Here is a 21,522-nt window from a genome sequence, read left to right as displayed (position 1 = left end):
TCTGTCTTTGGTTTGGAAAGAAGGGCAGATGGCTCCAGAAATATCTAGGAACGCACCCCCCCTCCCCCGGGCAGTGACCGGCAGTGGCATCAGAAGGTCAGCAGCGTGTAGTGTAAACAGCAGACCTGCACAAACCCTGCCTGTGGCTCGGGGCAGCCAAGGTGGCAACGGCTGGGAAGTCTCACGATCGCACGCAACACACCTGCCACCCACGGCCACATCCCCCCGGCCGCGAGCAGGAGCCAGGCGTCCACACGCCACCCCAGGGACGGACCCGAGCCCCCGACGCTGGGGAGGGGGTGCGGGGTGATGGCTGATGGGGTCCGGGTCGCTTTTCGGGTGGTGAGAATCTCTGGGAACTAGACGCAGGTGATGATTGCACAATTCTGCAAGTGTGCCAAATACCATCGAACTGCTCACCGCGAGTGGGTGACCTGTGCAGCCTGCCCACGACATCGAATCACGCTGGGCGCAGCAGCAGCCGGCCCGCTGCTGGTCTGTGAAGGAGCGTGGAGGCGGGTCGCGGGGCGGCCGGCTGTCCCAGGACCCCGGGGTCACATCCTGAGCCAAAGGCAGATGCTCAACTGCTGAGCCCCCCAGGGATCCCCTTTTTGTGATTTTTCTTAATAACATTGTCTTTCCCGGGATCCCTGGGTGGCGCAACGGTTTGGCGCCTGCCTTTGGCCCAGGGCGCGATCCTGGAGACCCGGGATCGAATCCCACATCGGGCTTCCGGTGCATGGAGCCTGCTTCTCCCTCTGCCTATGTCTCTGCCTCTCTCTCTCTCTCTGTGACTATCATAAATAAATAAAAATTAAAAAAAAAAAAGAAATAACATTGTCTTTCCCTAGCTTGTTGTAAAAAGCACGGTGTGTGACACCTGTAACACAGGTATGTGTTAGTGGACTGTGGTGGGGCCGCTGAGGCTTCTGGGCAACAGGAGGCTACCAGCACTTGGGTCTGGGGGACGTCAGAAGCTGTATGTGGATATTCAGCTATGGGGGGGTCAGTGCCCCAGACCACCCCGCGCTGTTCAAGGGTCAACTGTACTGTGTCTTGTATATATTAATATCGCAACTCCTGCTTTCTCTCTCTCTTTTTTTTTGTTTTGCAACCCCTGCTTTCTCATGGTTGGCTTTGCTTTGATAAATCTTTGCCTGAACTGCTTTGAACTATTCTATGTCTCTCTTTTTTTTTTTTAAATCACATCTTTATTTGGATTGAAATCACATACCGTAAGATTTCTCCCACTGGAAGCACGCAGCGCGGGGTCTGTACTATATTCAGAGTTGTGCAACCGTGACCACTGGGTTTGTTTGAAAAGAAGAAAGTGTGAAGATTTGGGTTTGACTTCCATGTGAGGTTCTCGTGTATATATATATATGTATTTAAGATTTTATTTATTTATCCATGAAAGATGCAGAGAGAGAGGCAGAGACCCAGGCAGAGGAAGAAGCAGGCTCCATGCAGGGAGCCCGACGCGGGACTCGATCCCGGGACTCCAGGGTCACGTCCTGAGCTGAAAGCGGGCCCTTGCCCGCTGAGCCACCCGGGCGTCCCTGAGGTTCTCCTACCTTAACGGGAGGATCAGCCTGGATCGCTGTATCAGGCGGTGGCGAACTTTTTCTGGAAAAGCCTGTGTGGCTATTTTCAGCTCTGTGGGGCCAAGGGGTCTCTTTGAAGCTGCGGCGCTCTGCCACTGTAGCGCGAGAGCGGCCGCGCCATCGGCCAGGGAGCAGAGCTGTGTGCCCATAAAGCCGTATTTATGGGAACAGGCCGCGGGCTCTTTAGTCCATCCTGATCCACAAGTGATGAGTTTGATTCCGTGACCTAATCTTGTGTCATGCTTTCAAATATTCACCCTTGGGGCGCCTGGGTGGCTCAGTTGGTGGGGCACCCACCTGATCACAGGCCGTGATCTCAGGGTTGTAGGATCAAGCCTCCGGTCCGCTCCACGCTCAGCAGGGAGGCTGCTTGAGACTCTCCCTCTCCCTGTCCTTCACCCCAACCCCCTGCTCACGACTGCACACACTCTCTCACACTCTCCAAATAAATAAATATTTTAAGTAAATAAAATCTAAAAAAAAAAAAAATTTATCCTTGCTGTTTTCTGAAATTTTGATCTTTTGTGGAGGCTATTTTTCCTGTCTTTGTCTCCCTAGTTAATCAAAAAGGATATATGTTTTACACTTTTTTGGTGATTAACTATGTGTGTGTATGAATATATAAACATTTATACATATTTATGTGCATTATATGAGCATACTGGACTTAATTTTGCCAGTACGGTCATCTATGCAATGGTATCTATTGATTCTGCTCCTAAAAAAGGATTATGGGGGCGCCTGGGGGGCTCTGTCAGTTAAACATCTGCCTTCGGCTCAGGGCGTGACCCCGGGGTCCTGGGATCGAGTCCCGCATGGTGCTCCCTGCATGGAGCCTGCTTCTCCCTCTGCCTGGGTCTCTGCCTCTCTCTCTCTCTGTCTCTCTCTGTCTCTCATGGATAAATAAATAAAATCTTTAAAAAACAAAAACAATAACAACAAAAAACCAGTGAATATATTCAATTAACATGACCTGCAAATGTGGATCTCTGTCTAGAAATTCCGGGAGAATCAACTTAAGATTCAGAAAAGAGGCCAGTTACTAAATGAACTTACAAAATCAAGAGACTTCTTACATATCTCAGAACATAATCATTTAGATAGTACAATGGAAACAAAAGACGTCACGGAAAAACATCTCACTCATAGTAACAACAACCCAAAATAACTAAGAATTAACTTTAAAAGAAATGTGTGGATATGAAATATCCAGAATAGGCACATCCATAGAGATAAAAAGTGGATTCGTGGCTGCCAGGCGCTGGGAGGTGTGGGGAGGGAGTCACAGCTAACAGGGACAGTTTTTTTTTTTTTTTCGTTTTTAGGGTGATGGAATGTTCTGAAATTTGATGGTGATGGTTGCACAGCTGGGCATTGTACCAACGACCACAGAATTGTGTACTTTAAAATGGCAATTTTTACAGAATGTCACATATATCCATTTCAAAAATCCTATGAAGAAAAAAGAAAAGGAAGTGCAGTGTGCAGAGCTGCGACGTGCTGGAAATGACAAAGGGCTGGGCGTGGTTGGAGTAAATGGACAGGAGAGGAGAGGTGCGTGAGGCCACAGGGGGCATGTTCCAGAATGAACCTGGGCCCATGGTGTTTTGCAAATTTACACTTTTCCATCAAAATCATCAAAGCAAAATTAATTAATTAATTAATTAATTAATTAATTATTAAAGTAATCCTGAAGTTCATCTGGACTATGACTTAGAAAATAGACCAGAAAAAAAAAAAACAGAAAAAAAAAAAAAAAGAAAATAGACCAGAAAATATTAAAAAACAATAATAGTGAAGAATTGATATTGCCGGACGTTGTAAGTACTCTAACTTCATAAGGTCCATTTTTTATCTTATTTTATTTTATTTTATTTTATTTTATTTTATTTTATTTTATTTTATTTTATTTTATTTTTTTATTTATTTTTTTATTTATTTTATTTTATTTTTTATAAGGTCCATTAAAAGTGCAGTGGGAGGAGCGAACTGCTAGGAAATGCAGACACGGAGCACCGCGGGAGTAAGTAACGTCTCTGTCTCTGGTCTGTGCGGAAGGGTCACACTGTGTGGGAATAGGGGGTTCCTTGTTATTTAAAACAAATTTGTGAGGGACCCGGGTGGCTCAGTGGGTTGAGCGTCCGACTCTTGGTTTCAGCTCAGGTCATGATCTCAGAGTCGTGAGACTGAGCCCCGTGTCAGCTCCGTGTGCAGTGGGGAGTCTCCTCTCTCTCTCTCTCTCTCTCTCTGCTCCTCCTGGAGGTGTTCCCCCGTCTCTAAGAAATAAATAAAACTAAACTAAACTGTGAAACTTATCTAGTGTTTAATCTTAAAAAAAGAAGAAAAAAGGATAGAGAACCAGAGGAAAACAGAGATGAATATTTACATAAAGGCTTTCCCAGCCCAAGTCTGTAAGCTTGTCACCAAGGGTAAAAAAACATTAAGGAAGATAATTACCAAAACTGAAAGCTCCAAAAAAGGAGAAAAAGTATGCTGAAATAATCATAAACAATGTTAAAGATAAACAAGAAACCAGGAGAAATTTGTGTAACACATGACAGATTATATATAAAAAAGCTTTTATAAACAAGCATATTAAAAAGTCTAGGGGACACCTGGGTGCCTCAGTGGTTGAACATCTGCCTTTGGCTCAGGGCGTGACCCTGGGGTCCTGGGATCGAGTCCCTCATCGGGCTCCCCAGAGGGAGCCTCCTTCTCCCTCTGCCTGTGTCTCTGCCTCTGTGTCTCCCATGAATAAATAAATAAAATTTTACCAAAAAAAATTGTAAAGCTCAATATGTAAAGAGTTTTTATAAATCAATAAGAAAAGATGACTTCCCAATGGAAAAATGGACAAAAGATATTGATATATAAATATCAATAGTCAACATGCAGTGAGGATGTTTTCCTATCAAATAGGTAAATGTCACATGGCCTAACATCCAGGGTTGGGAGGGGGACATAAGGAAACGGGATCCATGAAATGTGCTGGTGGAAGTGTACGTTGGTGCCCCTACTGCAGGCTATGTCACAACTCATCAAAACGCCCCATGACGTGCTGCCTCTGACACAGACGCCAACCCTGGCATTTTACCATAACCATAATCGGGGATACTTGTAAAGATTTGATTAGAGGAGAATGTATTGTCACTGATGAGTCCTGGGGACCCAAACGGTGCAGGACTCTGCGTGGAGGGAGGTGTGCATGGGCTTGTGCACACCGCCCGGCTCCTGCAGGCCCCACTGCCCCCCCTCGGTGGCCACACGCGGCCCCTCCACTCGGGGGTCCGGCGGGAACCAGCATCACAGTCGGACTTAGCCGATGGTTCTTGCGATTCGGCCCGTCGGCGCCTTGACTCTGCTTCCGGCAGCGGCTGCTGAGAACAGCAACGGGGGCTGGGGACGCCGCCCGGGGTGCAGGCCAGCGTGGGTCTAGGGATGATGTGGCCCCCGGGGGGAAGCTTCCAGCAACAGGGTTTCCTGAGGGGGGACGGCCTCAGCCCGCGGCTCCGTCCCCTGTGGCAGGGCCGCCTGCTGTGTCACATCCGTGGAAGGGTATGGATTGGAGCCGCAGGGACGACAGCCCCTCGCCGCCGGCTCGTCCAAGCAAGGCCGCCGACACCTGTCCCCCATCACCCTCCCGGCTGGGCAGGTTCTGGGGTGACCCGCCCTGTGAGGGCGAGTGACTCCGGGCGCAGACGGAGGAGCCCTTGGGAGCTGGCCTCCCCGACCTGATTCCCAGGGGCCCAGGGCAAGGGGTGCCAGGCATCCCGTGCACAGAATGGGGGTCAGAGCCTCCCGGGGCCACAGGCAGGTCACCACCAACTCAGGGCTTAAACCGCTCACACTGATGCTCTCATGGTTCTGGGCTCAGTCCTAGAACCCAGGTGTGGGCAGGATTGGTCACCCCCCACCCCGGGCCCCAGGGGGACCCCCTCCTGCCCCCCACCTTCCAGAGGCGGCCCCTCCTCCGTCCTCACTGCCAGCAGCGCAGGGTCTGCCCGCCTCTGGGGCTCCCCCCCAGCCTCCCTCTTGGGGGGACCTGGTGAGGACGTCGGCCCCCCCAGGAACCCAGAGTCACCCCCACGACGGGGTCTCGGACGAGGTCTCCTCTGCCACGTGAGGCCACAAGTCCCAGTTCCCGGGGGACCAGGATGGGGATGTGTTTGGGGGGACGTTACAATTAACAACAGCTCCCGAATTCTTAGTGGGTTCTGGAAATTGTGGTGCATTTGCAAAATCAGCGGGGAAGGCAACAATGGCCCTGGAGGAGGTCTTGCCAAACAGCCTGGTGGCGGGAAGCGGCTCCTTCCCACGGGACGGCGCGCCCTCTAGGGGTGACAGCCAGCGCGGCCCGCTCCTGCCCCACCTGCTCCCACTCTTCCCCCGCAGGGGCCCGATCGGATCCAAGGGGCTCTGGGCCAGGGCTGGCTGGCGGCGGCCCAGCTGGTTTGCCCTCCCGATCTGTCCTGCACAGGGACCACGGTTTTCTGGCTCCCTGCGTGGGGCGCACAGCAAGACGCAGCGAGAATCCTGTTGAAGGGCCCGGAAGGCCCCAGACGCAACCGGCGGGCCGGGGAGCAGGTGCCGTCCTCACGTTCTCAGCCTGTTTTCCAGGAACCTATGTCCCACAGCCCCCTGACCCCCCGGAATCCTCATCGCATGATACTCTGTGCATCGGCTCAGCCACGCGGGGGCACTCGGATGGGCCCCCAAGCCTCAGCATGGGGACAAGGGCTCCCAGGTGACGAGGACAGTGACGTGGCCAACACCAGGCCTCGGGCAGGGACACAGACATGACGACCAGCAGCCCCAGGTACAAAGGCGGCAATTTATTCTGATGCTCACGTGGGAACACCCGTGGGCAGGGAGGGTGGGGAGAGTCCCCGCCACCTTCCCCGACCCGCTGGGCTGCGGGGACAGCCCGCAGCCCCGGGACACAGTGGTTGCGGTGCTCGGCCGAGGTTCTGCATTGACTACATTCAATCAGACGCGCATCTCGGGTCTTGGGGGGGCTGCCTCGCCGGGCCTCCTCCAGCAGGACCCGGGGCTTTCTAGAAGGACCGAGGCCAAGGTCACGTTAATTGCACTTGCTTGGTGTTGGGTGATGGCACCCCTCGCCCCTGAGAGCGTCCCACGCAGCCAGAGGTACTCGGAGCCGGTGCAGTCCAGACTGGAAGGGCTGCCTCGGCAAAAGGCCACTGAGGACGCTGCGTGCGGGCGGGGAGGAGGCACGGGCAGGACAGGGCTCCTGTGGTCACTTCCGTGCGGCCCCAGGCAGAGCCCTGGCCACCGCCCCAGTGTCCACAGGAGACGGTGCTGGGGTTGGGGTCCCGTCCCCACACAGGGCCACGCAAACACACGGCTTCCACATCACGTTGTCAGGCATCTGCAGGAAGGCTGACTCCAGCTAAATATTTGGCAAAATTGTAAAGACTGCAGCCTGGGAGAGGGTCCGACGGGAGAGTCACCCCGTGTATTCAGGAGGGGGAGGGGGGCTCACAGGGAGAAAACCCCAATCGCTCATGATCCATGACGGGGCTCAGGGAAGCTGGGGAGCAGGTGCGAGGTCATCGTGGGCGTCGCGAAGCAGACACAGGGTCACCGGCTGCATGTGGAGGCCGGTCCAGTGGGTCCACGGGGCAAGTGCAAGTGGTTCACAAAGTGGGTTCTCCCAGGAGCTCCACACATAGAACCATGGAGTTCAAGTTCGACGCCTGCCAAGGAGTCAGGCTCAGGGTGGCTGCGTGCAGACCCACGGCGCCGGGCTCGCTCACTGTCGGGGCTTTCTAGAAAGTATGGGTCCATGTTCCAGAGACACGGCCCTCAAGCATGTCTCCTGGGCACTGCCTCAGTGACCACGGGGCCGAGGGGCTCTCAGTGGCACATCCGCGCGGTCATCTCTTTCTGTTAACAACAAGCAGGACGTCAGGTCACCCTGATACAACCTTTACACCCGGGGACGGCAGCCGCGGGAGCCTGTCCCAACAGACGAACGACAAATGCAAAAAATCTAGGTGTGAAGGCTTCCTGCCACGTTCTTTTGTTTTCTCTTAAAGATTTTACTTATTTATTCCTGAGACCCAGAGACAGGCAGAGACAGGCAGAGGGAGAAGCAGGCTCCGTGCGGGGAGCCCGATGCGGGACTCGATCCCGGGACCCCAGGATCACGACCTGGGCTGAAGGCAGGCGCTCAACCACTGAGGCGCCCAGGCGCCCCTCCCGCCACGTTGTACAAGACAGACCCCGGAAGCCGCGGGGCCCAGGGGCAGCGGGCAGATCACCACCCGCTTCGTTTACACACGGCCTGCGGGGGTCGTGGCTCCTGCGCATTACCTCGGCCTCCGCCTGGCCCGGAAGGAACTCAGCATCGGGCGCCTGCTGGCTCTGCGGGCTGAGCACCTGCCTTCAGCTCAGGTCACCGTCCTGGGGCCCTGGGATCGAGCCCTATGCGGGGGACCCCTGTCACGGGGGGAGTCTGCTTCCCCATCTGGCCCTCCCCTCGGCTCCTGCACATGCTCACTCTCTCTCTCTTAAATAAATAAACTCTTAAAAAGAAAAAAAAAAAAAAAGAACTCTGAGCATTGATGTGGGAGAAATAACAAGGGATCAGGATGCTTATTAAGAAAAGAAAACCAGGGAGCCCGGGTGGCTCAGTGGTTTGGTGCCGCCTTCAGCCCAGGGCGTGATCCTGGAGACCCGAGATCGAGTCCCGCGTCGGGCTCCCTGCATGGAGCCTGCTTCTCCCTCTGCCTGTGTCTTGGCCTCTCTCTCTCTCTCTCTCTCTCTTTCCCCCCACCCCCCCCGTGTATTCTAATGAATAAATAAATAAAATCTTAGAAAAAAAAAAAAAAAACAAGCTGAGAGAGACCCAGCGGGCCCTCGGAACATTCTAGCATTTCCATGCTTGGGGAGATGCCCTATCCGCTGGAACGACCCTGGGACCTCACCTGGGGGGATGTTCTTGACCTTGGGGAACAGTGGCAGCAGCTGGTAGGAACTTGGAGGGCAGCTGCCTGCCGCCCTCTGACCTCACAGGTCTGGCTAAAAGCCCAAAGCAAGGTGCGGGAGCCTTGGGGGAGGGGCCCAGCGAGCCCCCCTTGCTGCCTGAGCCGTCCCGTCACCAGGCTGCGGTGGACACGGGTCTAGCTGGCAAATCCACAGCCACAGAGTGGGTTGCCACAGGCTGGCAAAGTGCCTGCCGATGGGGATGGGGCTTCTTCTGGGGCGACGGAATGTTCTGGAACCAGAGGTGATGGCTGTAGCCCCTTGTGAATGTATTAAATGCCACTGAACTGTTCAGTTGACAATTTTAACTTAGGTGACTTTTTTTTTTTTTTTTTACTTATGTGACTTTCACCTCAGTTAGAAACACATCATTGCCTGCTCTCCAGGCAGGAGGCGAGGATGTGGGCAGGGGAGACGGGGCCGCCCAGGGTCAGCACCCAGGTCTCCAGGGTCTCCCGCAGGGAAAGGGGGTGCAGCCGCAGGAAGGAGCGGCCGACTCCGGGGCCCGTCCTGGGATGGCTCTGGGCTATGGGGCGGGGTGACCTTCCCAGGGGGCCCCAAGGGCACAGCAGCCCCAGGATTCAGGGCCTCTGCCTGTCGGGGGCGGGGGGAAGGGTGGTTCACACGCGCAGCCGCATCCCCGCGGAGTAGGGAGCAAAAGCACCAGACACAAGCCCGGTGGGTGGATCCCGTGTGCCGGAATCCAAGTGGCCACACCACTGTCGCCGTGTCAAACTTGGGCCCAGACCCAGAGAACCTGCCTCCGCTTCCCTCTCTCCATGTCAGGCTACCCACCAAGCCGGGCGTCCGGGCCCTGGGGACCCCCATGTCCCCCGCCGCCCCCGCCGGATGCCCGCCCTGCTCACCAGCGGCTCCAGCTCTTTGGTGTCGATGAGGCCAAACTCCTTGACGAAGTAGTAGAAGTGCTTGTAGCAGGTGTTGACGTGCGCCTCGGAGCCCATCTGCGCGATGCGGTCAAAGTGGTGGATGTAGACGTGCACGAAGACGCGGAACAGCCGGGACAGGATCTTCTTCACCACCTGCAGGAAGTTCTTGGGGAACGGCGTGCCTGCACACAGGGCGGGGGTCAGGGAGGCTGCGGCCCCCCCGGGCCCCGCTGACCACCCCCCCGCCGGTTCTGGGCTGTGCGCTTCTATTCCTAGCTCTGCTTGCTCTTCTTAATTGAACGGGACGACCTACAAAAACACGTTTCCTGACGTCTGATACTCCTCACAGGGGTCTGCCCGCCTCGAGTGCGTCTTCACAGCGTCATCTACGTTCGAGCATCGACGCAGCTTTGCTGTGCACGTGTACGTGTGCTCACTCCTGCCATGGAGCTTAAGGAGTGTCTTCCTCACTTCCCTTCCTTGTGGTCAAACGCCCCGACCAGGGGAGCCCCCGTGCCAGCCCCTCTGGCAGCCTGTGTGTCAGGCGCCCCAGTGCTCCTTTCTGCACCCCCTCAATCCCTCAATCATGCGACTTCGTCCCATACAGACGGGGTACACTCGGCACCACCGGGTGGGTGCCCGGGACCGGAAAGAACACACTGGCCCCATCGTGACCTGGGGGGCTCACGGGCTAACAGCCCAGGGGCAGCACACGCGATCCGGACAACAGTGCACTCATCGGGGCGCACGGGGATGTCCACCCCCACAGCGGGGCCCAGGTGGCTGCTCTCCGCCGGGGGAGGTCTGACCTGACGTGCGTGGAACAGAAGGCGAGCGGGAAAGCGATGGTGCTCCGTGAGCTGTGAGACAGGCCCAGCCTGACCCTGTGCCCTCTCGGTGCCCCCCGCCCGCCCCTTCCTCCATAGCTGGGCCCAGATGGCCGCTCCGCCCTAGCAGGGGCGCCTGTGTGCAGCTCGTGCTGACAAGCATCGGTGAACGGCGACCAGGCCCAGTTCCCAGGCCACGAACCCCCTGGACGGTTTGTCCGGCATCACTGAGACCTGTTTTCCCCGCCACTCGATTCTGCAAGGATGAAGCCTGATGGTCGTCCTCGACCCGCATTTGTGGGCACCTGAGGAGCAGCTGCTGAAGGCCGTGGGGTGGGTCAGCCACCTCCAGGGGCCCTGGTCCAAGGCCACCGCCCTGCGCCTCTCTCCTAGCACGGGACTCCCCGGCGGCGATCCCGGGTAGCCTGGCTTGGATGGGCTCAGAGTAGACTGTTCCTGGACGCCACTGCACACGCTCACAATGGTCTCTCGTGCAGGGGTACAAACCTGGCCTCCCACTTGCTCTTATAAATAAAGTTTACCTGGAACACAGAGCCCCCTGTTTGTAAATTGCTTCTGGTGGCTTTCGGTCTACACTGCAGATCTGAGTGGTCAAGACAGACTGTCTGGCCTGCGAGGCTGGAAGGATTTGCTAGCTAGTCCCCATGAGAAGTGTGAGAAGTGTGCCAGCCGCTGGCCTGACACGGCGAGGTCTAAGGGGTGTACAGGCGGGAACAGAAGCAACACGGGAGCCACACTGAACGTGGACCCGTTCTCTCTGCCCGGCCACACGGTTCTTGGCAGTGGCACAGACAAGAAGCGGAGAGACAGGGCCGTCTGCCGGAAGCACGTTGTTCTGAATGCCTGGCTGGGGTCCTGAAACAGGGCTGGCAGGGGTGGCCCAGGCCAGGCAGGCCCCCGACACGGGCGCCTGGGGAACAAGGGCTGCGCGAGGCCGGCAGCCTGGACTCAGAGTCCTGCTGCACAGCCGTGTGCCACCTGCCAGTTCCTCTTCCCTGCCTCTCCCCAGCATCCTCTTTGGTAAACTTGGAATTTACCTTCCCCGGGTGCGGGGCAGGCTGGGCGTCTCGAGTTCTAGGGTGCTGACCCCTGAGGACCTGGTGGGACTCGCACGGGGCCTAGCAAGGCTGGGAATCAAATGACATGGCCTCTGGGGCTCTCCACGTCCCCGGCGACCTGAAGCAGGGACTGCTGGGAATCCCGGGCCGGGGGTGGCCTCTCCCTGGATAGTCCCTCGAAAGCCTCTGCCAGCGTCAGCCCTTCCGCGGTGCAGATGCTGAGTGAGGGCCCAGGGGAGGAACGAGTGGGTGCAGAGCTGGGCCTGAGACCTGTCTGCCCGGCCGGGGTTCCGGGACGCCGTGTCAGCACTGATGGTGACAGAAATCCACGGCTGTGGGTGGCTCCTGGTGCCGCTGTCACAAACCACCACCGGCTGAGCGGCTTAAAGAACTCATGTGCATCTCTCACGGTTTTCAGTCAGTGTCACTGGGCTGAGGGACCGCAGGATGGTTCCCACCGGAGGCGCCAGGGAGAACCCGTGCCCCTGCTGCCCTGGGAAGCTGCTGGCATTCCTAAGCTCATGGCCCGTCCCTCCTTCCCCGTTGTCCTACCACCTTCTCCCCTCGCGTGTCCAACCTCCCTCTGTCTTTCTCTTACAAGGACCCTTGTGATGACATCCAGGGTCATCTCCTGTCTCAGGGCCCTTAACTTAAAAAAGAATGTGTCCACCACACGGGTGCATATCCCTCGCCTTTGAGCAGGAGCAAGGTGCCCACACGCGCTGGCCCGGGGATGGACCCTGAGCCCACGATGCTCAGGAAGGGCGCCAGACCCAGAAGGACTCCTCCTGCAGGACCCCACTTCCAGGAGGTCCCCAGAAGAGGCCCGTCCACAGAGACAGAGAGGAGGTGGTGGGAGCCAAGGGTGGGGTGGGCGGTGGGGATGATGGCTTATGGGGATGCTATTGGGGTGGTGGAATGTTCTGGAACTAGCAGTGATGGTCTGCACAACTCTGCGAACATACTATAAATGCCACTGAACTGTACACTTTAAACGGGTAGACGGCGGGCATGTGAATCCTGGCTCGACGTGAGAGCGAGTGGGGCCTGCCCTTCCCGGTGCCCACGTGGCCCACCCCAGCCACTCCGACTCACCGACGTGGGTGGGGAAGAGCTCCTCGTTGTTGATCTGCACCTCGATCCAGTCCATGAGCAGGTCCATGTAGCGGGGGGCCGACAGCGCCGTGGGCTTGCGGAACTGGTGCTCGTCCTGCCAGCGGTACTCGTACTTGGGGCCGCCCGACATGATCGGGCAGGACTGCTCCGTGCACCCGTCGCCGATGGTGCCGTAGATGAGGTTGACGCGGTTGAAGAAGTCCACCACGTGCACGGCCACCCAGTCGTTGAGGTCCTCGCCCGGGGGCAGCTGCACGGCCAGCTTCAGGTCCAGCCCGGCATTCAGCGACGCCTGTGCCTTCTTGTGTAGCTCGAAGCGCTGGGTGCCCGGCTCAAACTTGCGCTTAGGGCGGAAGGTCTTGTCCTTGTTGAAAACTTGCTTCAGGAAGGGGTTGGACATCTCGGCCCCCTTCCCTGGCGATGCCTCTGTGGAGGGGCCCAGGCAGGACGACCGTGTCAGGTAGGCGCCGCGGCGATGGGAGACTTGCTGGACCCCACGGCTTCCCGGAGATCTGGAACACGGAAAGGGGAGGAACCGTCACCTGCTTCTGGAAACCCTGCTCTGGAAGGACTAGGAGGCGGATCGGGGCGCTCCCAGGACTTGTGACATTCAATCCACCAAGGGGGCCCCAGTTGCTCCACAGACAAAATGGTCCGTGGCAGGTCCCCACTGCCTCAGACCAGAAGATGCAGAGACAGCTCCCAACAGGCCGGAGCCGGTGGATCCTCCCCACGCCCGGAGGCGTTCTCGCACGGCAGCAGGGGCTGGAGATCTGCAGGCACCAAGGGAGAGCGCGGCGGGTCAGCGGCGCCCTCCGTGGACAGTCGTCTATGTCCCTACGGCCTGCAGACAGGACCTCATTTGGAAGAAGGTTCTGTGCGGACACGATCAGGGATCTCGGGCTGCGCGCCTCCTGGATCACACAGGTGTCCCTGGTGCGATGACAACCGTCCTTATAAAAGGAGACACAGGCGCATGGCAGACAGCTGCACGAGGGTGGAGGCGCCAGGGGGGCCGGCACTGCCAGAGCCAGGCACAAGCCTGGAGCACTGTCCCCACGGCCTCCGAAGGGACCAGCTCTGCCCACAGCCTGGCTGGGGGTCTGGCCTCCAGAGTTGGGAAAGGATAATTTCTGTGTTTCTGCATTGCACCCTAATCTCCCCGCTGCACCGGGGCCCACCCTCATCTCGCCACCCGAGGATGTGTGCAGAGCCCCCATTCCCGACAGGTGAACTGGAATTCTAGGGGGACACTCTCCACTGCAGGGCCCATTCCAGAAGCCTGGACAAGCCCATCTGCTCTTCCTGTCTGACCAACACGGGACCACACAGACACCCACCCTCACTGGTTTCCCTGGGATGAGGTCCTGCCGCGAGAGCCCACCCCCTGCCCCTCCCTCTGCTGTCTCTCTGCGCTGGGTCCTCCTCTGTTCCGTGGGACAGTACCCGGCTCACGTCAGAGAGCGTGAAGGATGAGGTGGGGCGCATGAAGCGGTGGCCAGGCTCATGCTGGGGATGCAGCCACCCTGCCGGGCTGGGTGTGCTCCCCACCCTGCCACGGTGGTGCCGCCCCCCGCCCTGCTCCCAGGAGTGTGCGGTGCGCTGGGACAGCGGGGGCCGGGGTTGGGGGGGCCAGGCGCCCCAGGGGCTGGCGGGGTGGGGGTCTTGGGAGTTCACCGGGGGGAAGGTGCAGAAGGGGAAGTGTGTGGAGAGTAGGAAAGAGGAAGGGCCCGCCCGTGGCCCCACGCCACATCGTGCACCTGCACACGTGCAGCCATGTATGTTAGTCGGTGCCCACCCCGCTTCTCTGCTTCAACGGTGGGGTTCATTCCTCTAACTCGGGCCAGCGGGCAGTGCCCCTCCAGACCCAGCACGGTGCCGCAGCAAATTACCGCAGACCCAGAGCTCCTACCAGCCCAGCTGTAGTATCAGAAAGTTCCGGAGGCTCCACATCTGAAATGGGACTCCCGGGGGCTCCTGCCTCTCCGAGTCCAGAGGAGGCCCCGCACCCTCCAACCTCTGCTTCCCTCATCACACCTGCTTCTGTGGGGACCCCCCTCACCCCCCAGAACCAGGGCGGCCCCGCAGAGAGCGCCGGCTCGACGTCGGCCCTGCTGAGGGAAGAGCATGAGAGCCCGGGCGCTGCTGGGCCAGGTCCAGGGACCCCAGGCCCAGACTCCTGCGGGGCCCGGTGAGCGCCCACAGTGGCCCCGGGGCAAAGACGAAGGGCTGACAACAGGTGCCCTGCTCCCAGCAAATGGGCAGTAGGAGCTTCGCCGGGACACCTGCAGGCGCCGCCCCGAGAAGACACCCCGAGAGCCCGCGGTGCTGGCGGGGAGGACGGAGGGGGGCCGCGGGCCGGGGAGGCAGTGCCTGTGGACGCGGGACAAGGCGGGGCAGGTCTCCCTGGGGCCCCGGGGGGACCAGCCCCGTCCATGGCATTTTGAACTTGTGACCTCCAGAACCGTGGGATGACAGATCCGTGTTCCTTTAGGGCCACGGAACTTGTGGTCACTGGTTACAGCAGCCCCAGGAAACTGAGGAGCCAGTTGTCACTGGCTACGCACGACCCCCTGATGAGCAGCGACGTCAGCCAGACCCGGTTACTCGTGGGCCGGGAGCAGGTTACTCGCTCCCTTCTCTGCGCGGAGCGGCCAAGCCCACCTGAGCAGCCTGAACCACAGGGACCCCGAAGGTGAGCCCGGGGACGGAGGCGCGGCTGAGGACAACAGGAGCCCCGGGGAAGGCGAGGGAACCACCGCCCCCCGGGAACGGCTGTAAGCACCGAGGACAATCGCCGGCGCTGGTGAGGACGTGCAGAAATTGGAACCGGGGAGCACGGCTGCTGCGGGGAACAGCCCAGGGTCAGGCGGAGCTACCCCAGGGCCACCCCGAAGGCGACGGCAAACATCCACAAGGAGACTCGTGCACACACGGTGGCAGCGGCACAACTCACGTTCTCACCAAAGGCTGGAGACGACCCCCACGTCCCGCAACGGGTGAACACACGAACAGGCCTTGTCGGCCACGTGAGCAGGGGTGAGGCCCCCCTATGCCGCCCCGGGGACGGACCCGAGCCCCCGACGCTCAGGGAGGGAACAGGAGGCCCCATGGGTGTGAGTCCACGTGTGTGACACGTCCAGGACGGGCTTGTCCACGGGCAGGGAGGGGTGGCGGGAGGGGAGTGACGGCTGACGGGGATGGGCTCCCCTGGGGTGACAGGATGGCGTGGAAGCAGACGGCGGCGGTGGTTGTGCAAGGCTGGGGACGTCCTGAAAACGGAGCTGTGTGTGTCAGTGAGTGGGCTGCGGGCTACGCGGGTCTCGTCTAACGGGGCTGTGACTACGCGGTGGGCAAAGGGGCGGAAGAAGAGCTTCCCTCCTGGGCCTAAGTGACACCCTCTGGGCCCAAGCCGCCCCACCCCTGCTCACTGGGCCCACGACGGGGAAGGCGCGGGCGCGGGTGGCGGAGGAAGCTCCCCGTGAGGACCGGCGGGGCGGCTCCCGGCAGCCCCAGCTCCGGAGCAGGAGGACGCGGGCCTGTCACAGAGCGCGGGGGCCGCCCTCCCCACGGCTGGCTCTGGCCGCCGCCACCACGTCCTGCCACCTCGGCTGACCCCTGCCGGGCACTTCCCGGGACCCTTGGAGGAACGCGGCAGACACACTTCACGGGAGGGAGGACGGGCCCCGACTGGCTCGGCCCCCTGGGCCCTGCGGACATCGGGGGGGGGCAGCACGCCCCATCCTGGGACCACAGGCGTCCGTCCCCAGACCCTGCCCAGGGTCCCCCGGCCGAGACCCCGTATGGAAGATAGTGACTCAGCGCTACCCCGCTGAGGAGGAGTCAGGTGGCGGGGACAGGGCCGAGCCAGAGCGGGAACCCGGGCGCGTGGGTGAAGCCAGCCTCCTCTGCCAGGCCACAGCCGGCGCAGCGAACCACCTGCCCATCACGCAGGCGTCCGTCGCCGCCCCCCGGCCAGTGTCAGGCACTGTCCCCCCCCGCACCTCCGCACGGCCTCTACAGAACTGCACGGGTGCCTCAGCTCCAGGGCCCCGGCCGCCTACCCTCCCTGGTGTCGGTGGATGGGCACAGCCGGGGCACCCAGAGCCCCACGGCGGGAAGGCGGTGCCTGAGAGCGCAGGGCAGCGGCCCAGGACCCCTCACACCACGGCGGCTGTGCTGGGCAGGCCGGCGGCGATCCCCGGGGCCCCCTGGGACCAGTAAGGCCCAAGGGGCCTGCATACCTGTCCCGGAGGTTAACCTGCAAACCTGGCCACGCTTAGGCCACTCTGGCGCAGGTAAAGGGCCAGCGTCCTCCACCGGGAGGGCAGGTCACCTCTGCTCCAGCCGCCTGACAGCAGGGCTTGGGCACTTCCCCATCCCAGGGCTTACTTCAACCTGCAAACACCCTCCGCCTGAGAGACGAGGTGGGGGTTGCGTCCCTGTCCGGCTGCTCCTGCGCATCGACTCGCTTCCGGGCCCCTTATGTAACCCCAAGCTGAGCCGCACCCTGACAGCCGCCGCGGACGGGGGAAAGTGCCACCCGCCAGTGCCCGCTGGGGCCTCTCATCCTGGGGCCTGTCGGACATGGCTCCGGGGCCTCAGCCGCAACCACGGCACCTGGGGACCTGAGACTGGGGGGCAAAAGCAGGCTGGGGGGTGCGGTGTCTCCATGCGGGGACCAGACGCGCCCCAGGGCAGTTCTGGAAGCTGGGCTCAGGCAACGGGGCCAGGGGAGGGGGTGGTTCACAGGGCTCCTGCCCTCGATCTTAGAAAGTGCGGGTTTTTTTAAGTGGAAGCAACCATTTTCTAGGAAACTTCCCCAATGTCCAGAATCCCCCTCAGGAGCAGGTTTCTATGGGACGCAGACACCCCGCGGCCTGGAGGTGACCCCACATTGCCAGCCCCACCCTGTTTACCGGCTCTTCCCGGGCGCTGTCCTCAGTGGGACAGACCTGTTGGGGCTCAGGGCTCTGCTGACGGCCAGGTTCTTCCCTCGGACATGTGCCCGGCGGTACTTAGAAACTTCTAGACTGATGAAGATGACAAATTCCCCGGCCCCAACACACGCCCTCTGCCCCCCCCCTCCTTTTTCTTCTGAAAACCAAACAAAGCACAGTTCCTCCAGGCAGCTGCCTTGCATGACCTCCCGGGGAGGCGCTGCCACTTCCTTCCGGTGCCTCTGCATCCTGTCTTGGCCACTAACGCACCCCCCACTACGGGGACCCTGCCCTGGGGCCGGGGGACCAGGAGGGGACAGACCCCAAGCTCAGAGGCGAGCCCCTGGGCGCGGTGGGTGGGAGGATGCTCTGGGGCCCCGATCTGTCCCGTCCCAGAAGGCCGCTCCCCATAGCTGCAGTTTAAATGTCAGCCCTGCTCCCCGGGGGGAAGGCCCCCCGCCGTCCTGCAAGACCACAGAGGGTGCCGCCTGCCGACCTGCCACGGGGGTGGTGCTCTACTGGCATCAGGCCCTCATGTCTTTGCTTCCGGGCTCAAGTTCCCCAATCTGTGATGCAGGAAGGCAGGAAGCGGTTTGCTGAGACCACTGCAGGCCAGGTGCTCTCAAGGGGTCCTACGCGGTCCCGCCCTCCTGCGGATCCTCTTATTTTATGACCCGCTGTGATACAATTCACGTACCACAAATAACTTTTAAAGTGTACAATTTGATGGTTTTAGTAAAATCATAGGGCAGTGCAACCATCACCATAATCCTAAAACATTCTCCTACCTCAAAAGAAACCCTGTGCCCATCAGCAGTGACTCCCCATCCTTCTCTCATGGGTTGAATCCTGTCTTGGGGGTGGGGGTGGGGGACAGAAGGCAGATGAAAGGCGGCAAGCCACCAGGGCCGCCCCCGTCCGCTGAGGAGCCGCTGCACCTCTTCGGGGGCCCGGCCCGGGGTCTCGCATGTCACAAGGGGCAGGGCAGGAGCAGCAGAGCCCCTGCCGGCGACTAACAACAGGACACCCACGACACGCATTCGCCGCTGAGAAGACCCTGTTCTGAGGGGACACAGCGCGCCCACTCCCGGCCACCCTCTGTCCAGGGTGCTGCGCCCACCACTCTGCCCCCGGGGACGCTGGGCCACGTGTGGGGACCCCCAGGGTACTCCCAGCGTCAAGCGCTCAGCTCCCACGGCCCTAACGACCCCCTCCCCGCAGAGAGAGACCCCGCCACGCACGCCCTGTTCTGGACTCAGGAGACGCAGGAACGCCCACCTCCTTCCCAGAACCTGGATTCTGAAGCTGCTGTTGCCTCTTTTCGGCTTAAGTAATCTGAACCTCGAAATTCTAGGAAATGAGGAACAGGGCTCTCCAGCTGGGGCATGTCTCGAACTTCCCCGAGAAAAAGCCCAGGCTCTGAGCCGGCTGCTCGGGGAATTTCTGCTAAAGCTCCGTTTGATGAGGCGCTGGAGAAGGGAGAGCAGCTCCCGGAAACCCGATCGATGGCTGTCGCCTGTCCTGGCTGCGAACAGACTGAAAATCGTTCGGAAAAAAAAAGTCCAGGAACTGAACTAGCATTTCTGAGGCCTCCCTGAGGAACTAAAATAACCACTTTTGCTTCTGCCGAGAGAGAGAGAGAGAGAGAGAGAGAGAGAGACACACACACGGAGGTGCACCTAGAACTCAACTCCCGGTTACCCGGGCGCCGGGTTCACAAACACCGCACTCAGGTTTTTGAGCGACGTAAGGGTGATACGGCCGTGCTCTCCCTTTAGAGAGGCTCAAATAAAACCCCTGAGCCAGACACAGACATGGAGGGGACGCCACACAGCCCATGGCTCCAGGTCTAGGACCTTCTGGAAAAGGCAGAGCTGTGGAGGTGGTGACAGGGCCCACGGTGGCCGGGGTGGGGGGGGTGCTTTGGTGGAGCAGGGGTCTGTAGGGCCGGGGCCTCCTCTGGGCCATGCGGTGACGGTGGCGCGGTGTCTGTGACATTCATGCAAACCCACAGGGCGTGCAGCAGTGACGGTGAACCCCGGTCGCCTGCGGGCTGTGGCTGGTAACGTCCGGATATTGGTCATCACCTGTCACACATATCAGGCTCTGGCGGGGATGCTGGTAATGGGGAAGGCTGTGCATTTACGGGGAGATGGGGCCTGGGGGAACTTCCACCCCGTTTTGCTGTGAACCTAAAGTTGCTCCAAAAAATAAGCGCAATTAAAAAAAAATTATAACAGGGATCCCTGGGTGGCGCAGCGGTTTAGCGCCTGCCTTTGGCCCAGGGCGCGATCCTGGAGACCCGGGATCGAATCCCACGTTGGGCTCCCGGTGCATGGAGCCTGCTTCTCCCTCTGCCTGTGTCTTTGCCTTTCTCTCTCTCTCTCCCTCCCTCTCTGTCGATCATGAATAAATAAATAAAATATTTAAAAAAAAATTATAACAGCAAAAAAAAAAAATCATAGCCAACACCAATTCAACTACAATACACCCAGCACTGGGTTAAATCCTTGAGTAGCTTGCCCTGTTTAAGACTAAAGCCACAGAAAACAATGAATCCCGCCAAAGCAGGACATACGTTTGTGGAAGGAATGTCACAGAAAACACTAGGAATATTACCTGCACCAAAGGCATAACTTAAAATTTCCCAGTAGCCTTGCTATCAAGTGAAAAAAGTACAAAGAAACAGGTGAAGTTAACACTAATACTGTATTGCATTTGACCGAAAAACAACAAAATGTCATTTCAACACCTCCTGGAAACTGAAATTATCACGGACGTTTTGACTTCAAAAAAAAAAAAAAAAGTGCTCTGTGTCTGTGCCGGGCGCCCCGATTAGCTGAGGTGGGCTTGAAGGGCTGTAGCCACACGGGGCCAGCGGCTGAGGCCGACATCTCCGCTCTGGAGGGGTGAGTGAGAGGGGAAGGCACACAGCAGGAGCTGGGTGTCTGCAGGGTGGGGGCAGCCAGGACGCCCACTAGCTCACCCATGGTCAGTCCATGGGTCCAGGGTGTTCTGAGAACAGAGCCGGACAGGTGACCCCAAACACCCGGGGACACCACCAGTCCTCGGCAAGTCAACTGGGCCGTCGGGGAGGCTGCAGGCCCTGCCCTGAGGACCGCCAGGTATGGCCGCAGGCTCGGCTCAGCCCCTAAAACAGGCGAGTAAGGGCCCCGAGCTCCGAGTGCGGTGAGCGGGGAGCAAGGAGGCCTGGCTGGGGCCGTGTGTGGGCGGCCCCACAGTCACCGAGTGCAGGCAGGCACTGCCCCCACCCGCGGTCGTCACCCCCCCCCCCCCCGCACCCGGCCTCCCTGCCGCCCGCGGTCGCCCCCCCCCAGGACCCGGCCTCCCCACTGCCCGCGGTCGCCCCCCGAGGACCCGACCTCCCGCCGCCCGCGGTCGCCCCCCACCCAGGACCCGGCCTCCCCGCTGCCCAAGGTCGCTCCCCCAGGACCCGGCCTCCCCGGCGCCTGCGGTCGCCCCCGAGGACCCGGCCTCCCGCCGCCCGCGGTCCCCCCTCCCCCCGCACCCGGCCTCCCCGCCGCCCGCGGTCGCCCCCCCCCCGGGGACCCGGCCTCCCCCCGCCCGCGGTCGCCCCCCCCAGGACCCGGCCTCCCCGCCGCCCGCGGTCGCCCCCCCCAGGACCCGGCCTCCCCGCCGCCCGCGGTCGCCCCCCCCGGGGACCCGGCCTCCCCCCGCCCGCGGCCGCCCCCCCCAGGACCCGGCCTCCCCGCCGCCCGCGGTCGCCCCCCCCCAGGACCCGGCCTCCCCGCCGCCCGCGGTCGCCCGCGAGGACTCACCTGCGGTCACGCCCCACCAGCCGGGGCGCTCGCGGCTGTCCGGTGTCCAGCGTCCTCCGCCCCGTCCCCTCCGCCGCCGACCAGCACAGCGCGCACCGCCGGCCGCCGCCGCCCCGCCCAGGCAGAGGAACTTCCGCTACCGGCGGGGGCCTCCCCGGAAGCGGAGCCCAAGGGGGGCGAGGTCCAGAGAAGGGGCGCCCCCGCCGCCGCGCTCTCCTGTTGCCGGGCAACCGGAAACGGGCCGGGACGCCATTGGCTGGT

General features: G+C 60.2%; 1 protein-coding gene across 3 annotated transcripts; it reads right to left on the bottom strand.

The window, feature by feature from the left end:
* Nucleotides 1-6,416: 6,416 nt before the first annotated feature.
* MOB3A (MOB kinase activator 3A) lies at nucleotides 6,417-21,414 on the bottom strand. 3 transcript variants are annotated; one of them, XM_038567919.1, is made up of 4 exons: nucleotides 21,262-21,414; nucleotides 12,501-13,033; nucleotides 9,479-9,681; nucleotides 6,417-7,511 (listed from the first exon to the last, which is right to left on the bottom strand). In XM_038567919.1, exons 2-4 carry the CDS (start codon nucleotides 12,919-12,921, stop codon nucleotides 7,482-7,484), a joined length of 654 nt encoding a protein of 217 aa, XP_038423847.1. In that variant the 5' UTR covers nucleotides 12,922-13,033; nucleotides 21,262-21,414; the 3' UTR covers nucleotides 6,417-7,481. The 3 variants fall into 3 exon arrangements, with proteins under 3 accessions (XP_038423847.1, XP_038423846.1, XP_038423848.1); XM_038567918.1 differs by lacking the exon at nucleotides 21,262-21,414 and adding an exon at nucleotides 17,441-17,586; XM_038567920.1 differs by lacking the exon at nucleotides 21,262-21,414 and adding an exon at nucleotides 16,766-16,913.
* Nucleotides 21,415-21,522: the final 108 nt, after the last annotated feature.

This window comes from Canis lupus, chromosome 20 (assembly GCF_011100685.1).
Source record: "Canis lupus familiaris isolate Mischka breed German Shepherd chromosome 20, alternate assembly UU_Cfam_GSD_1.0, whole genome shotgun sequence".
NCBI classification, from domain to species: Eukaryota; Metazoa; Chordata; class Mammalia; order Carnivora; family Canidae; genus Canis; species Canis lupus.
The sequence above is the reverse complement of the archived record's forward strand: the minus strand, read 5'-3'. Positions and strand labels throughout refer to the sequence as shown.

Coding starts and splice junctions, on each gene's coding strand:
- MOB3A (XM_038567919.1), bottom strand. CDS start 12,921: ATGTCCAACCCCTTCCTGAAGCAAGTTTTCAACAAGGACAAGACCTTC. Junction 9,682..12,500: donor GCTCTTCCCCACCCACGTCG/GTGAGTCGGAGT, acceptor CCCTGTGTGCAG/GCACGCCGTTCCCCAAGAAC. Junction 7,512..9,478: donor CCAAAGAGCTGGAGCCGCTG/GTGAGCAGGGCG, acceptor TGTTGTTAACAG/AAAGAGATGACCGCGCGGAT.